Source organism: Daucus carota, chromosome 5, assembly GCF_001625215.2.
Source record: "Daucus carota subsp. sativus chromosome 5, DH1 v3.0, whole genome shotgun sequence".
NCBI classification, from domain to species: Eukaryota; Viridiplantae; Streptophyta; class Magnoliopsida; order Apiales; family Apiaceae; genus Daucus; species Daucus carota.
Window position 1 is genome coordinate 2,094,915 of NC_030385.2, and position 16,695 is coordinate 2,111,609.

The 16,695-nt window shown below is 33.8% G+C and overlaps 2 protein-coding genes across 5 annotated transcripts; both read right to left on the reverse strand.

Annotated features, from left to right (window-relative positions):
* Nucleotides 1-1,515: 1,515 nt before the first annotated feature.
* Nucleotides 1,516-4,805, reverse strand: LOC108223064 (uncharacterized). Of its 2 annotated transcripts, none has more exons than XM_017397121.2 (7): nt 4,751-4,805; nt 4,122-4,229; nt 3,622-3,693; nt 3,431-3,535; nt 2,979-3,050; nt 2,791-2,895; nt 1,516-2,392 (listed from the first exon to the last, which is right to left on the reverse strand). In XM_017397121.2, exons 1-7 carry the CDS (start codon nt 4,752-4,754, stop codon nt 1,716-1,718), a joined length of 1,143 nt encoding a protein of 380 aa, XP_017252610.1. In that variant the 5' UTR covers nt 4,755-4,805; the 3' UTR covers nt 1,516-1,715. The 2 variants fall into 2 exon arrangements, with proteins under 2 accessions (XP_017252610.1, XP_017252611.1); XM_017397122.2 differs by lacking the exon at nt 4,751-4,805 and adding an exon at nt 4,509-4,731.
* Nucleotides 4,806-7,699: 2,894 nt separating this feature from the next.
* Nucleotides 7,700-12,440, reverse strand: LOC108223063 (magnesium transporter MRS2-1). Of its 3 annotated transcripts, XM_017397118.2 has the most exons (7): nt 12,177-12,440; nt 10,656-11,256; nt 10,195-10,323; nt 9,762-10,100; nt 9,626-9,673; nt 8,026-8,292; nt 7,700-7,956 (listed from the first exon to the last, which is right to left on the reverse strand). In XM_017397118.2, the coding sequence occupies exons 2-6, from the start codon at nt 11,238-11,240 to the stop codon at nt 8,062-8,064; spliced, it is 1,332 nt and encodes a 443-aa protein (XP_017252607.1). In that variant the 5' UTR covers nt 11,241-11,256; nt 12,177-12,440; the 3' UTR covers nt 7,700-7,956; nt 8,026-8,061. The 3 variants fall into 3 exon arrangements, with proteins under 3 accessions (XP_017252607.1, XP_017252608.1, XP_063950210.1); XM_017397119.2 differs by having other exon boundaries at nt 7,700-8,292; nt 10,656-11,252; XM_064094140.1 differs by lacking the exon at nt 12,177-12,440 and adding an exon at nt 11,498-11,919 and having other exon boundaries at nt 7,700-8,292.
* Nucleotides 12,441-16,695: the final 4,255 nt, after the last annotated feature.

Consider the following 16,695-nt stretch of genomic DNA (forward strand, 5'->3'; position numbering starts at 1 on the left):
AAAAATAGTGGTTAACTGGGCTGCAGAAATGAACGAGCCCAGTTACAGAAAATTTTTTTATAGTATCTTTTTTTTGACAAATACTCGTAAATTTGGGGTGAGCCAGGATCGAACCTAAAAATCTGAGACGACAGAGGATTGACCACTGAGCTATCCAACCTAGGGATGGACACGGGAGCACTTCGGGGTCGGGGAGTGCTATCCCCGCCCCGATCCCCGAATTCAATGTCCATCTCCGACCCTGCCCCGAACCCCGGATGGGGATTCTTTTTCCTCCCCGATCCCCGCCCCGAACGGGGAACGGGGATCCCCATGGGGATTCGGGGAATTTATATTAGTATATTATGAGTTAGTAGTTTGGTTTCAATAAAACACAAACTACTAACTCATAATATACTAATAAAATAATATTATCTCATATTTTTAACATCAAATCATATTAAAATTGATTTATAATATAAATAAATGATAATTTTAAAATTATTAAATATATTATATTGTAATATAATAATAATCGATCAATAAAAATTAAGATTATTTTTTAAAATTTTAATAATATTATATAAGGTATCTATTTTTAATAATATATTTAGTATAATATATATATATATATATATATATATATATATATATATATATATTATATATATATATAATTATTCACATATATATACAATTGGGGTCGGGGATCGGGGCAGGGAGACACGAAACCCCGACCCCGCCACGATCCCCAAATTTTTTATAAAATCTTCCCCGATCCTCGTCCCGACTCCGAAAAATTCCCCGAATCCCTGACCCGAACGGGACAGAATCGGATCGGGGTCGAGCGGGACGGGATAAATGCCCATCCCTAATCCAACCGTGCTCAGATGGTAAGTATCTTTAAAATATTTTATATTTTTCTCGCTCTTGCATTTCTTTCGCTAGTTAGAATTATGGTTGAGTTCTTTTAAGCATAGATCATTATTGTCAGATATCTCAATCCCTGTTTTGAGAAGGATTGATGGTGCGGCATCTAGTTTTTTGTTATAGTCTGTTAGTCTGTACAGTTGGTCACACAGCTGGCTAATGCCAACTGGACATGTTTAGGCGGGAAAATCTGTTGAGATTTTTCCATTCAAGTTGTATAAAGATAGTGGAACTGAGTATTGTAATTTTTACAATTTTAGCAAATGAATATCTCTCTTTCTCATCTCTGAAAATCTCTTATTTCTGTCCTCTCATCTTTTTCTGTTTCTTTCTATACAAGTTAACTTCCATGGCAACAAGTTACATTTCTGTGGTGTAGATATATAAGGGATACTAATTCTCCCTTAACATTTTTTTTGCAAAAATATTCTCTACTATTAAAGTCATGAAGTGGATCGTCGATTGAAGAAGCTCAGGAGCATCAATGAAAATAAGCTGGATCTAGATGCTCTGGAATCAGAAGAAACCCAAATTTAATAAAAATAGGAAAAGAGACTGCATGGAGTCGCGGAGTAATAGTATTGTTGCATACTTGAGCCAGAGGCATACTCTATTAGAAAATTCATTCCATATCTTTAGGATAAATTGTGGAAGCACTCTTTATTGTTTTGCTGAGAAATAAACTATCTAAACGCTGGTCAGTTGCTTACAAAGTTACTTACAAGCAGAAGAAGAGGTTACTCACAATTCGTTGCAGAATATACAGAAAATTTATGGAAGCAACAGTCTTCGGCAGTTGTATACTCCTAATGATCCCATATTTCTTTCTCCGGTTTAATACCCCATACAATCTCCGCGCGACATTCTTCTAGTTTCATTTGCACAAGATCAGGGACGTCAAGCTCCTTATCAACTAGAAGCTTTGACAGAGAGCTTCTAGGTGATTCCTGGTTTAGGAAAGTTACAACTTTCTCTGCTATCAACATGCGGTTTTTGTACTCCCCATAGTCAACTGGAAGGTCATAATTCACCAACTGCAACTCAAACTTGTTGGGCAGACCTCTTAACAACTTTAACAGCTTTGGGGTGATTATCAGCACATGGACATTCCCGTCTTTAAACCTGTGGAATGCTTCATCTCTCTGCATCTGTTCTAGACCTCCATGAACTTTACTTGTAGGAACACCTTTCACTGTAAGATACACCCATACTCGCTCAACTTCCATCTTGCATTCACAGCATACGATCATGTCCTCCACAGTTGATCGGTGCAGGTTATACACCTCAGCACACTTTCCCGACTCTTCAGCATATATGAATATCTGGTTCTTTTTAGCCCGCATACTGTCCTTGTCACATTCATCTGAGTGTCCTTGTCTTCCCTGTTTGTCTTCCTTAATCTGAGGGCCCTTTCCTTGTTTTTCTGAGAATGAACCCTCCTCCTTGGTAGACCTAACAGTCTCCTGGATCTGCTTTTTGCTTCCTGTTTTCACAGTAATTGAACATATCTGAAAAACAAATCTAAATGGATACTCAAGCAGAAGCAAAAATATGAAATACAACACGTTGCAAATACAAAGCGTGGATGGCATACGGAGGACTTAACCTGGAATTATGCAAAAATCACATGGATGTCACTTTGAATGCAAATCACATGTAGTTTTATTTCATCTTATTGTCAGCCAGTCTTCAGACTTAAAAACAAAAAAACACTGCCCAACATATGCACACACATCACCAGAAAAATAGATAAAAAAAATCATTGAATAGGTACATTGGTAGAGGTTACCAATTTTGTCAACAATTAATAATTCTTGTTTAATATACATATTTAAAAAAAAAGTATACTTTTAAAGTATTTAGTAGATAAAGCCAAAGTACCATATCCAGAATCCTTAATGTGACTTCCAGCCCCTTTTTGTGCAAGGTTTAGTTTATGCTCCTCCCTCCGAGGCCTATCAACCACAGAGATATGCTTCTTGCTTCCTGTTTAATCAATAAAATTAAAAAGAGAGTCAAGAATGCATATAATCAACAGGAACCATATCGAATATTCTTAATGTAAGAACCTTCGCCCTGCTTTGCAAGGAGGGGCTTCTGATCCTGCCTCCTATCAGCCACAGTATTATGCGTCTTGCTTCCTGTTTAATCAATATAATTAAAAAGAGAATCAAGAAGGCATATACTAAAGCAGATAGCAAAAATATGAAATACAACACGTTGCAAATACAAAGCGTAGATGGCATACAGAGGACTTAACCTGGAATTATGCAAAAATCACATGGATGTCACTTTGAATGCAAATCACATGTAGTTTTATTTCATCTTAATGTCAGCCAGTCTCTAGAATTAAAAACAAAAAAAAACACTGTCCACCATATGCACACACATCACCAGAAAAATAGATAAAAAAAATCATTGAATAGGTGCATTGGTAGAGGTTACCAATTTTGACAACAATTAATAATTCTTGTTTAATATACATATTTAGAAAAAGTTTACTTTTAAAGTATTTAGTTACCATATTCAGAATCCTTAATGTGACTTCCAGCCCCCTTTTGTGCAAAGTTTAGTTTATGATCCTCCCTCCAAGGCCTATCAACCACAGAGATATGCTTCTTGCTTCCTGTTTAATCAATCAATAAATTAAAAAGAGAGTCAAGAATGCATATACTCAACAGGAACCATATCGAATATTCTTAATGTAAGAACCTTCGCCCTGCTTTGCGAGGAGGGGCTTCTGATCCTGCCTCCTATCAGCCACAGTATTATGCGTCTTGCTTCCTGTTTAATCAATATAATTAAAAAGAGAATCAAGAAGGCATATACTAAAGCAGGAAGCATGAATGGGATGAAAGATGACCAGAGTAATGTGGAAAGAACATGGACATTCCTGACACTGTTAATGGAAGCAGATTTGCCGGTAGTTTAATTAAGCAGTTTTAAGGCTTTAAAGAACCAAATCGAATGCATGATTCATTCTTATACTCCAAACATATATGCCACAAAAAAATTGTGGATAGCAATATATAAACAACTTCATCTATAAACACTGTAGGTGAATAATACCTCAACCATCAGACTTTGCAAAATATAATATATATAAACAAATACAAATAAATGCTAAATGATAGAATCAAGATAAAACAAAATACTTAAAAGAACAGAAATAAAATATACTTAAAGAGGGTTTAGAAGATAGTGACAAATACCACCATATTGTGTATCCTTCATGTAAGTTTCATTTTCCTGTTTTGCGAAGATCGAATTGTCCTCCTCCCTCCAAGACCTATCAGCCACAAAGATCTTCTTGTTGCTTCCTGTTTGAGCAATAAAATTGAAGATATAAGTATAGAATGCTATATAGGCAAGAATGCATATAGATCACCGGTATATGGCAATTAGACACACACAAACACACCATACCCCACAAAAATCATTGAACAACTGCACAATGAGAGTTCACAAATTTAACAGCTAATTACAATATTAGTATGATATACACATTTACTACAAAACTGTCCTTGTAAGAGCTATGGACCTATGGTACTTGGTAGATCAAGACAAGATAACATATCAAACGTTCTTAACTTCAGAACCTTTGCCATGTTTTGCAAGAATCTGCTCCTCCCTTCAAGGCCTATAAAGAATGCATTTACTCGGACAGAAAGCATAAAGGGAATGAAAGGCAACCAAAATAATGCTGGTAGTTTTGCAAGAAATTAAAGAATATGTACAACTCAAATACAAATCACAACAAGGGTTTCAAGAAAAAAGGAAAAAGAAGATTCAGCAGAGGTTTGCTCGGAAAGGGTTTTATGGAGAAAGGTGAGAAACTTACCCATTGTGGTGTTACTGATAGTGGGTTTGAAATATATGATATTATGTGTTCTGAGTTCTGATATATAACACAGAATTTGAATTCATGTGATGTGCTCCACCTTTTATAGGCACCCCTCAGAACGATAAATTTGCTTTTCGGGACTCTATGTTTTTTATTACTTACGTTTTAACATTTTGGCACACACTTTTAAATTCTTTGACCGGATAGTTAGAAATATAATTTTTAATTTTTTTTCTAAATAAAAATATCTAATCAAAATTTTAATTCACAAAAAAAATTAATCAAAATAAAATTTTTAACTAGCCGGTCAGATTACTTAAAAGTATGTGCCAAAACTCAAAGCGTCAAATAATAAAAAACAAATGCTTGGTGTACAATTTGTACACAATGATTTGTGATGGGTTTTAATTGGAATGGTCTCATCTGAATACATCAACAACCCTAATTAAAAATTCCACATCAATTATCATGTCATTATGTACCAATTTTTTGTACATAATTTTGTACACCTAGCACTATTCCAAAAATAAATGGCAACAGCGTGTTCATTTTTTTAATGTGTTTAACAAAAAAAATTATTTATTCGTATGAATTGTTCGACCTCGTAAATCTATCAGGAATATGTACTAGAAACTAGGGCAAAAAATGAACCGGGTTGGATCGAATTTGAGTTCGAGTCAGATTTTTTTTTCGAGTTGTGCCAAAGTCAATTGTCTTATCGATCTTTTTTCTTGGTTCGAACTCGAGTTCGTTAATGAACAAGTCGAGTTCGAGTTCTTAACGAACCGAGTCTAGTAGAAATCAAGTTGGTCGATAAAATTTAAATTTTTTTTCCATTATGAGGCTTTGACTACACTCTTAAAACAGTGAAAAAAATATAATTGGAAAATATAAAAATCAAAATTAAAAGTTTGAAAAAAAAAATTATCAGCGACTCAGTTAGGGTTAAAATGGGGTGGGGGAAATGGAGAACCCTCCTCGAATGGGGCAGATCCGTCCCGCTAATATGGGGAATGGGGTAGTGACGGGGAATGATTTTCTGCCCCGCCAAAGTATGGGGCAAGTATGGTATTTGTTGAATCCCCGCAGAGATTCCTCGCAATATAAATAAATAATTATATATAATATAATATATTTATTATATTTAATGTTATTATTTTATAATACACAAAACAATAATTGTACAATGTATAACATGTCTTTTTGATCTCTATTATATTTAGTTTTTTGCTTATAATATACATGTCTCGTATAATTTTATTAAATTCTGAAGAAAAAATTACTAAATTTTAAAGTAATTATTTAAAGTGTAATATTAGCAGCAGGGCGGGACGGGGCGAAATTATATAAAATTTCCGGTGGACAAAGATGGGGATTAAAAATAAATCCTCACAAAGAATTGAGGAGGGGGACGAGATAAGAAAAATATATATGGAGCGGGGTTGGAAAATAAAGTCTCCGCCCATTTTTAACCCTAGACTCAGTATGAATTATCTCCTGGATTCTAGATCTAGTACCTACGGGTCACACCATAAACACTCGCTCAAACTTATTTTGGCTTGCATTTAGTATTTTTATGCATATTCAAAAAATATATTGGTACCCTATACCGGTCAGTTAGTAATGCAGAGAGATCATATTAAATGCCGGATGGCCATTTATTTGTTAATCCATGTTTCATTTAAATTATATAAATAAGTTTGATTTTTCTAACATACAGTATACTGTATAACTTACCGAGTCGAGCCGAGCTCGAGTCAAAAATTAGTCGAATCGAACCGAACTGAGTTTTTATCTAAGTCAAGTTTAGTCGACCTAACTACCTGTCCATTTACAGTTTTACAAGGAATGTTCATTTGAAATAGTTAAATGAAAAATATTTTAGAACAATAATTTTTTTTCACAAGCATTTTGAGTCAGAAATGATCAACCAAAAACTGAGTTGTGCGAAATTCGAATCTAAATACTTCCAAATATTTATATCAAATATAAATCACACATATAAATCACACACTTTTCAAAATGAAACCGGTTATTATTATATATTTTTTATACAAGATTTCAGTACATAATAAATAGATAATGATGCTTGCTTCATGTTTGTAGTTTTCATGCGGGGAAATCATTTTTTTTATTACTCAACTGTCTGTTTATTTACAAACCTATCCTTGAATTATAAACATTTTTTTTCCTTGTCACAAACGCTACCTTAATAATAAAATTTAAGCATTCCGTTAACTATTTAATTAACTTTTAGAAAAGATTTATTTTTTTGATGACTAAATTGTTGACTCTTTTAGAAACTTACCATCAGAAAAGCAAACTTAAATAACATAACCACAAATGTTACGTTCCTCCTATTCTATTACTTCATCCGTTCTAATCAATTCTATAAAAAAATCATTGTTCGACATGTATATTAAGGTGCATATAAAATACAATTTTATAATATTTTATAATTTATTTTTTTTTCTGAACAAAAATTTATTATATAATATTTTAGCTAATCAATAACCTAATAACATCGGAGATGGCATATGTTTGCCACCAAACGAGTTGAGTAAGCTGAGTTCCTTTTATCTATAATTATAGCCGCCAAAATCCTGTATGAATGTAGTAAATACCACGTTATCATATACCATGTTAAACACTACATTCTATTTATAACTTGAAGCAATAATAACGTGCTATATTTAAAATATAACTAATCAATATAGTCTCTAACACCGGAACACCCATTGTAGATGCTCTTTACGGTTTTAGAATCGAACACTTCGCATCCCTCTACTTACTAACCACCTCTACACATATCGAACACTTCACATCCCTCAACTTCCTATCCCCTCTACACATTGCACCATCTGGACTACAGAGAATGATCTCCATATTCCCTTTAATAAAAATATGTTATGCCACTATGTTCTTAAATTTAAATGGCAATATGAATCTCTGGAAAGGAACTTCGGCATACCAGGAAAGTTTACAACACATTTTGCACTAAAAAAATTGATATATAAAATAATAACATGCAACAGTAGGGCCCTAAAGTGAACTAGACTGTCTTTTCTGTCCAACTGGACAGTTCCCAAATGGTCCAGCTCCAGGCTAAGTGCATTGGAAAAATATATCGGAAAAAACGAATTTTTTCCTTTTCAAATCTACCAAATTAAGTCCCACTTTGTGATAAATCAAAGGATTTTATCCTGCAATATATTGAGATTTAAAACTCGATAGGACTCAAATTTATCTCCATACTCAAGAAAACTACTTGCCTGATGATTATCTGAACAAGTTCTCATTTGCATAATCTAAAGTGGCATCAGTCTTCTGTATCTGAAATACCACAAGAAAGTAGAAAATATGACAGCCCCTGTGATTCCAGTAATAATCAGGACCCACTTGAAAGCGCCAGGAACATCGAAAAATGCTATTGGGAAGTTCATGCCAAATATTCCAGCTACCACACCAAAGATAGCAACAACAAAAGTCGCAGTAGTAAGTAGCAGCTCGAATTGTATAAGCTGGTTCCGAACGTTATCCTGAAGTTGCGAAAACCAGATTCTTTCAGTCCAAGTACAATATGCACATTATTTTCCAGATTACAGATGGTAAACAAAGATTCCCTGTTCTATGTGCAAACCAAAATTGCATTATCTTCTTCTATTTTGCATTGTGGGCAAGATACTGAACTGCTATCAAACTATATATATCTAAAAAATTAGAAATATGAATCACATTCAACTACATCTATAAACTTCAAGGTTCATTAAATTATTCAAAGGTCAATTTATATGCGCTCCACATTAAATCATGTTCATTCAATATATTAGCCTGGATTCACTACTTGGATTGGCAGAGTACATATCAAGTACGGACACACAGCATCTACCCTCCATTGACAGGCGTAGTTGGAAGCATGCTAGATTCATCTTTTACCAAGGAAAGGTCTTTCTAAGGAGTATATCACTGATACATTGCCCGTATTTCTAATTTTTTATTATAGAATTATCAAGGCTCTGTTTGGAAGTTAGAGGTTTGGGCCACATTAGATGTTTGACCATGCGAATCAACTAATATTGGTGTTTGGTAGTTAACGGATTGAAATAGCGGTTTGGACTCGAAAAGCTAATTTTGAAAAAGCTACTTGGAGGAGCTTTTTCAATTAGAGATTGCCATGGGCCTACTTAAAATACAAAAAGCTGATTCAACAGCTATTTACCAAACGTTTTCATACAAAACAACTAATTCAATCCACTAGTCAAAACAGCTACTTCAATCAGCCAGTCAAAACTGATAATTCAATCCACTAACCGCTAATTGCAAAACAGGGCCCAAGATTGACAAAAGAAGTATCAGTGCATTGGGGTCGGGATCTTTCACAAAACTGAGGGTTCATCATGTAGACTGTCTCTAATGAAGATTCAAGCAATAAACATGTCACTGATAGATTTAAGGTTAGAATAAATTTAGAGTTCAAATTGGGTCAATATATAATCTCTAGACATTTTTAAGATGTGAGAAAGCTGTGCACATTAACTAATAAACAGTGAAAAATGAAAATCATTTGCCACAGACATACAATACATAGGGAGAATACTACGGTGGTTATTACCATATCAATCAGAATTCTTCAAACCGCTTTGTTTAAATTGGACATATAAAGGCATCTCAGCATCGTGAAGTGGTCACTAGATAGTAGAATTCAATGGTCATCGTCTGCTAACTAAAGTTCAAAAAACATCCTACTCCTGCATAAATGGACATCGCTCACCCTAATCTATTAAACTCTATTGACTATGGCATGAAGAAACACCACAACCTAAACTATCAAATTGAAGTTGAGGTTGATATGTGGCAATAAAAAGCACATACCAGCTGAATGTTAATAAAGTCTTCTGTGTCATCAATGTACTCCTTCAGCTGTCATGAGGAAAAACTAATCAATTTTTTAAAACATTCTCGTTCTACTAATGATTTATCTGAAACACATTATGGGTAAAGTACATACCGATGTCAGCTTGTTGAGGGTACTATCAATGACAACAAAATATGCCTCCAACAACATCTCCAGCTCTTCTATCCGGTCTGTTGTACTCTCTGTACTCCTCATGCTTCCATGCCTGCTCCTTCCGGTGCTTAATGTTTTCTCAAGCCTTCGGCTATCAGGAGGTGAAGAAACAGGAGTAATTGGAGCAGAAACTGATAATGCAGTATCATTGCATCCGAATCCCGCCAAAGATTGATCCCCGTAGAATGGCGATGACTCCATTCGCCTTTTCTTGTCCGTAAGATACATCTCTGCCATATCTCCATCATCATCCATCAACTGCTCTATCTCATCTCTGACCTATAAGAGTTAAAGTCACAATAAATATATAAGAATATATAGTTAATTAAATTTTTTAGAAAAAACTAACAATACCAGTAAGAGAACATGTTACCTTCTGAACTCTCCGAGTCAAGGCCAGAAGCCTGCTTTTAAGTCGGCGAGCTTTTTCTAAGGTTAAGGTACTGATCTTCGATATAAGTTCATCTAACAATGGATAAGCTTCAATCTCCAATTCGCCAGCCTGATGCATCTTTAGGCTATTAAAATACTAATTACCTCAGAATACCAAAAAAATAAAATGTTCAGATAGAGAAACACATACACAATAGAAACAAGACATACAAAAAAGAAATATTTCTTAAATATAAATGAAATGTAGTGCCATGGTTCCACTGTGGTGGCACTTATGGGTTCTAGAGGTGGCACCTAAGGTCTAGCTTTTGATCAACTCTAGTGTGCACCCATTTCTTGGAAATTACAATCTAAACATTGTGCTCATGTCAAGATGATGATATTTGATTATATAACTTCCACTACATATAAAAACTGGGGAAATGCTTCTACTTTACGCACCTGGGTATCCAGAAATGTGCAAGCAGCCTCTAGAGCAACTTCAAGAGCCCTGAACTCAAACGGCAAGTAGTCAGGCGATGTGTTCTCATAAATATTATTAAAGCTCCTATTTCCTCTCCTTCCATTAAACTCATTGCCTTCAAGCTGCCAAACTTCACCTACGCCACTAGTTGTCAGTTTTCGTTGTAGCTCCACCACATACTGCAATACGTAACTATCAAGAGAATTCAGAAGCAAAACCTCGTCAGCTGTAATAATACATCGAATCTGCTCCAAGTTTACAACAATGGCCTTCTCTCTACCAAGAATCGTCGAAGGATAAACAAATAAAGGATCAAGCAAGCGTAGATCACGAGCTGGGAGATCACATCTACGCATCATGGTAAATTTATCAACTTCGATAACTTGAGAGTCACCAGATGTATCAACACGAATCCATGATCGAACACCTTGGCCCCGTTTCATTAGGCCTAAAACATCTACACCTTGGAAAGCCTGACGACCAGAAGCAGAAGGCCTAAAAGATCCATCTCTGAGATTTGAAAGAGAACCAGGTGCAAGTAGGCGTTCTTTGAGATCCTCCATTGTGCACAAGTCCTAACTTTAGGGGAGATAAAAATACACCAAATCAACATAACTGTTTGAGTAACCATACCAAAATCAGACTTCACTTAAGCAAAAAATAATCATAATAATAAAATATGCAAGATTGATTTTGTCGACACATTTCCATTGCTATAGTATTTTACTATCATCATATAATAATGTACCATATTACTTCTATCCACCGGAAAACAAGTCCTAGTACATTCGCACTACATAAACCCGAAAACAACTTCTACCTCTCAATTGAGCACCAAATCATCTCATATCAAACTAAAACACTCTATCACAAGAGTCACGTATCTCGCATCAACTAACTTCCCATCACAAATCTACATCAAAATCATTTAACCCTCAATGCCACAAAATCAACAAACTATCAAATTCCACTAACCCGAACTCCACCGAAACTCATGAATTTAACAGGATAATCAATAACTAGCATATAATAGCACCAATAAACACGAACAGATAACTTCTAATTTTCCTAATCTGTTTTGTTAATTGATTGTTTCATTTGTTATCGAGTAAAATTATAACGAGAAAACTGTCACATCAATAAAAACTACAAGCACAATAATACCCATTCACAACAATTATTGCACACACTAGTGATCAGGATTAATAATTAAGCATCTAAACTCAGAAATTAAAAAAAAAAGCACACAACGGAGGGTTAGGGAGAGGGAGGGAGAGAGGGAGAGGGAGGAGAGAGAGAGAGAGAGAGAGAGAGAGAGAGAGAGAGAGAGAGGGAGGGGGGAGGGAGGGGAGGGGAGAGGGAGAGAGAGAGGGAGAGGGAGGGAGGGAGGGAGAGAGGGAGAGAGGGAGAGAGAGAGAGAGAGAGAGAGAGAGAGAGAGAGAGAGAGAGAGAGAGAGAGAGAGAGAGAGAGAGAGAGAGAGAGAGAGAGAGAGAGATGCCTGGTGAATACTGAATTGAGTGCTGGCAATTACAGCAATGGAGAATTACAATTACGACTGAAAGATTGTAACTTGGAGTGCAGAAATTGGGTAAAGTTTAGAAGCGTACAGAGTGCTACAACAAAAACAAAACACTGTACATACAGGGGACGTGTATGTATAGATACGGTCGATGGTTGGAATGGAAATCATCAATGTTACAGATGATTTGTGGGCGGGTCGCCGTGTGCTACAAAGATCCGATGCAAAATAGATTTCAGAAGTTTTGTTAAATAAGTGTTTCGGGAAATAATTATTTTATTGAACTTTTAAATACATTATCTCCGGATGTTTATTATTAAATTTTTTATTAGGTTTGTCAGATACTAATATACGGAGATTTTGCCAATGTCAAGTCATAATACGAATTTTTTAATATTTGTTGTTAAAAAATGTTTCTTTCAAAATTGAGATTTTTTCAATGTTTGAGTTTGAAGATGGGTTAATAGTTTAAATATGATTAATGTTTCTTCCAAATTGTTTTTCTGATACTTGAAATTTTTTAAGTACAGCATGAGCTAATGTTCTTTAAAAACCTTATTTACATCCTATTTAGATAAACTCAAAATGAGATGATGATTTATGTTTTTGATGGTTTAAAATAATTAAAAAATTATATAAAATTGCATCTGAATTTTTGATTGTTACAAATATTTTTAAATTAACATCAAATCCGACTTTCGGGGCTCTAAAGCCTAATCCAATCAAGAAAACATATATTTTATCGTTGTTAGCTCTAATCTAAAAGTCGGTGATTAATCACGATTAATCACCGATTACTTCATGTTATGTAGCTCGCCGAACTGATTAAATATCTGATTAATCGCTGATTAGTCCGATTAATCCTTGATCAATTCAATTAATCTCCGATTAATCCTTATTCCGTTACTTCACCGATTAAATCCGATTTTCACTTTTTACAACAGCTGTTGTTAGTATATGCTGACTTGTCAGCTTCCATATAATGTTTCTACATGATGTCTGTTTTGCAAAACAAATAAAAAAATAAAGGAAAACGACAATGATCCATACTGTTCTATTTACATGATTGAGGGCACTTTTCAAGAGCTAATATACTCACTAAATTAGTTGAGATTGAATCATGTCTGTGTGTGATGCTAAATTGGATTGTTGTGAACAAAATAAATTATAAATAAGTCATATTTCTGGTTGTATGCTTTGTAGAGAATTTCACTTTCACAGATAATTAGAATTACTTGAGAAAAGGGGAGTCGGTTTATATTCACCCCATGAACCCAGTTTATGAGCACCTTACCATGTTGAGCTAGTCCCACAAAAATTTTTAGGCCCAAATGCTTGTTGGGCTTATATATCACCTTTTAACTCAACCCATAACCAATTATATAAATCAAAACTTTATTATTTGTTGTTTAGATTGTCATTCACATTTTTAGAGAACTTTCGTGATAATGTATCGCCATTATAATAGATATTATTAAATGTGTAACAATATTTCCTTTTTAAAATCTAGTTCTTATAATATATTTTTTATATTGTAAACAGATAGTAAAAATAATTTACATTTTTATCATCTATTTTTAAATGTTTTCTTATCATTAAATATGTGCTAACAATGACAATTTTAGTTTTAACTAATAATAAAAATCATATTTTTCATTCTCTCCGCTTATAATAAAACGAGAATTATTTATCTTGTATTAGTCATATGATATACTATTCTCTTTATACGGAATAACACGTTTTAGACTAAAATGGAATTTGAAAAATATACATTTTGATATATATCTCATTGTGTGTGTATATATATATTCTAATTTTAAATATAAAAAAAGTCATACAAAGTCGATCAAAATATGGGTTTTATATCAAACTCGCCACTCATTTCGTCAAAAAATCTCACCTGACCCACCCAAAAAATTTCGGACTCATGTAAGCCACTATAAACAAAATATATATCATCACTATTCATAGCTCTTTACTTAAACATTTATAAAAAAATCAACCGTTTGTATTTTTACTACAAAACCACTTCGAATACTTTGATAATAGTCCCTAATATTTATCAAAATAATTTGGGAATTTTTAAAGCAAATTATTTATTATTATAATTTAGTACTACATTAATATAGATCGAATCTGAAACTTTTCTTTGTAATGAATTTTTAAAATAATATTTTGATTTAAACAACATATATTCGAAATTTTAATATAGGTTTTGGCGTTTTGCTGAAATTCATTTTCTCAAGTAATTTTATATTACAAAATTTGAATACTGTCTCAGTCTCCCAAATCTGAGTGTGTCACTTTTTTTACAAGCAGTTTAATGTATATTATAAACACTTATAAATAATAATTTCTATTTATACTGGAAAAATAAATCTCATAGTTTATATAAAAGAGAAAAAAAAATCAAAGTATTATTTTATGGAAATTTTTTGAAATATATTTTAAAACATGGAAATTAAGTGGCTCACTTATATCTTTTTAATATACAACCTGGGCCATCACGACAATCCCCACCCCCTCATAACCAACGAAAACAACATTTTTTTAGAGTCTTTCGATGATCGAAGCCACCGATTGATGAAACGACAATGCACCATCGTGAAGGCGAATGATGTCACGTAAAGCGCGAGGCATGCAGAGGAGCGAGGCGGTGCTCTGCTCTTCCAGCGAAGTGAAGATCTCTTCGGAGATCATTTGAAGCTTATTCTCTAGATCTACTAAATGATTCTTCGACGTTTGTGGAGTTATCGATTATAGAGTAGCAGCCATATTTTCCGGCTGAGAGAGAAAGAAAGAGAGTGAGAAAAGAGGCAGGTGGGGCTGTTCGACGAACACGATGATAAACCCTCGCTTTTCAGTTGTGAAAATAAGTACCGTATTTTTGCAAGGGTTTCATTTAGCTTTTTAACATTACCGTATATGTGCAACAAAAGTAGACTGAACGTATGTTTGCAATTAATATATTAAAATGAGGTAGTTTTGCCAAATACCCGATTAATTATTATAAGTTATTAAAGTGTTTGGAAGAAGTAGCATTGTAAAGAAAAGCTGGTATTTTTTACTTCCAACTTCTTTCTGAGAACTTTTTAAAGTATTTCTTACTTTCTTACAAAAGTCACATACGGGTCAAGAAAAGCAAAATAAAAAAGCAATTTTTACTTTCATTGCCCAAAAAGGGACACTAGTTTTTTTTCATGACTTCTATTTCTTTCTCAAATATTTAATCATTTATAAGTATTAACTTACTTTTATTTTATTTCACTTTAAACAAGAACCACTTGATTTAGGATCACCCACCCCACCAGATTCAACATTTGAGCCGGAAAAAAAAATACAACAAAAGCATCTCCACAGATGTTATGTATATTTGTTAGCTATAATATGATATATAGATAATCATCTAAAATTGCAACTAAGAGAATCTAGGTACACTCTAATGATGTTATGTATAATTATATTATCTAAAACTATACATAATAGCTTTAGAGGTTTTATAAATGTAGCTACTTCTATTTTATTTATCTATATTTTTTTGCTAAAGGATAATGATTGGAGTGTTGAATTTACCTACTCCCTCTGTCCCAATTTATCTCTTTTGTTTGATTATTTATGGGTAAATTGACCAAACTTTGACTAGTAATTAGTAATGGGTTTGTCTAGTGGCCCATAGGCACATGCTAAGCGCGGAATTTGATATGTTTGGGAGGTTTTGATTGGTGTGGTTGTTATATTTGCAGGGGGTCCACCATTATTGAGATAGGAGAGCCAATCAAAATCTCCCAAAACTTGTAAAATTTCGCGTTTAGCATGCGCCCATGGGCAAACACTAGAAAAACCGATTAGTAATTATTCTTATATGACCTTGAAAATCGAAAAAATACATTTTAAAGTAGAATAAATGTAGATTCTAGTAATATGTTTTTCTTAAATTTTTCCAATTATTATATATATATATATATATAAATTTCAGTCAAATTTAGTCAATTTGACTATAAAAAATCAAATAAGACAAATAAATAAGGATGGAGGGAGTATTATTTATAATGTACCACATATATTCCATATAAGCTATTTTATCTAAGAGGTCAATGTCTTCGAAGTTGAGTGATTTATACGGATCACTGAAGATACTGCTTTGCTTGGACGCAAGTCACGCAATTATCCTGGAATACCACTCATGTTTCCGCCCCCGGTTTTAGTGTTAGGGAACATAGACGTAAAGACGTGTACATAAATACACACACAAGTTAACGGGCCCATTTAGCAAAAGCAAAAAACAAACAAAAAAGAAAAAACTCATGGGTCCAATGTATTGATTGCCAATAATGACAGTTCAACGTGTCCTGCTATCTTTCGACGTTCGATAATAATAATTCAATTAAACCTCAACATTAGACAATCATCTTATCATCACATGTGGCTAACTGATTTGTTTGAGTTCGACTCTTCGTGTACGTATTTTGTTTAGAAATGCAATTTCATTTCATTTTTT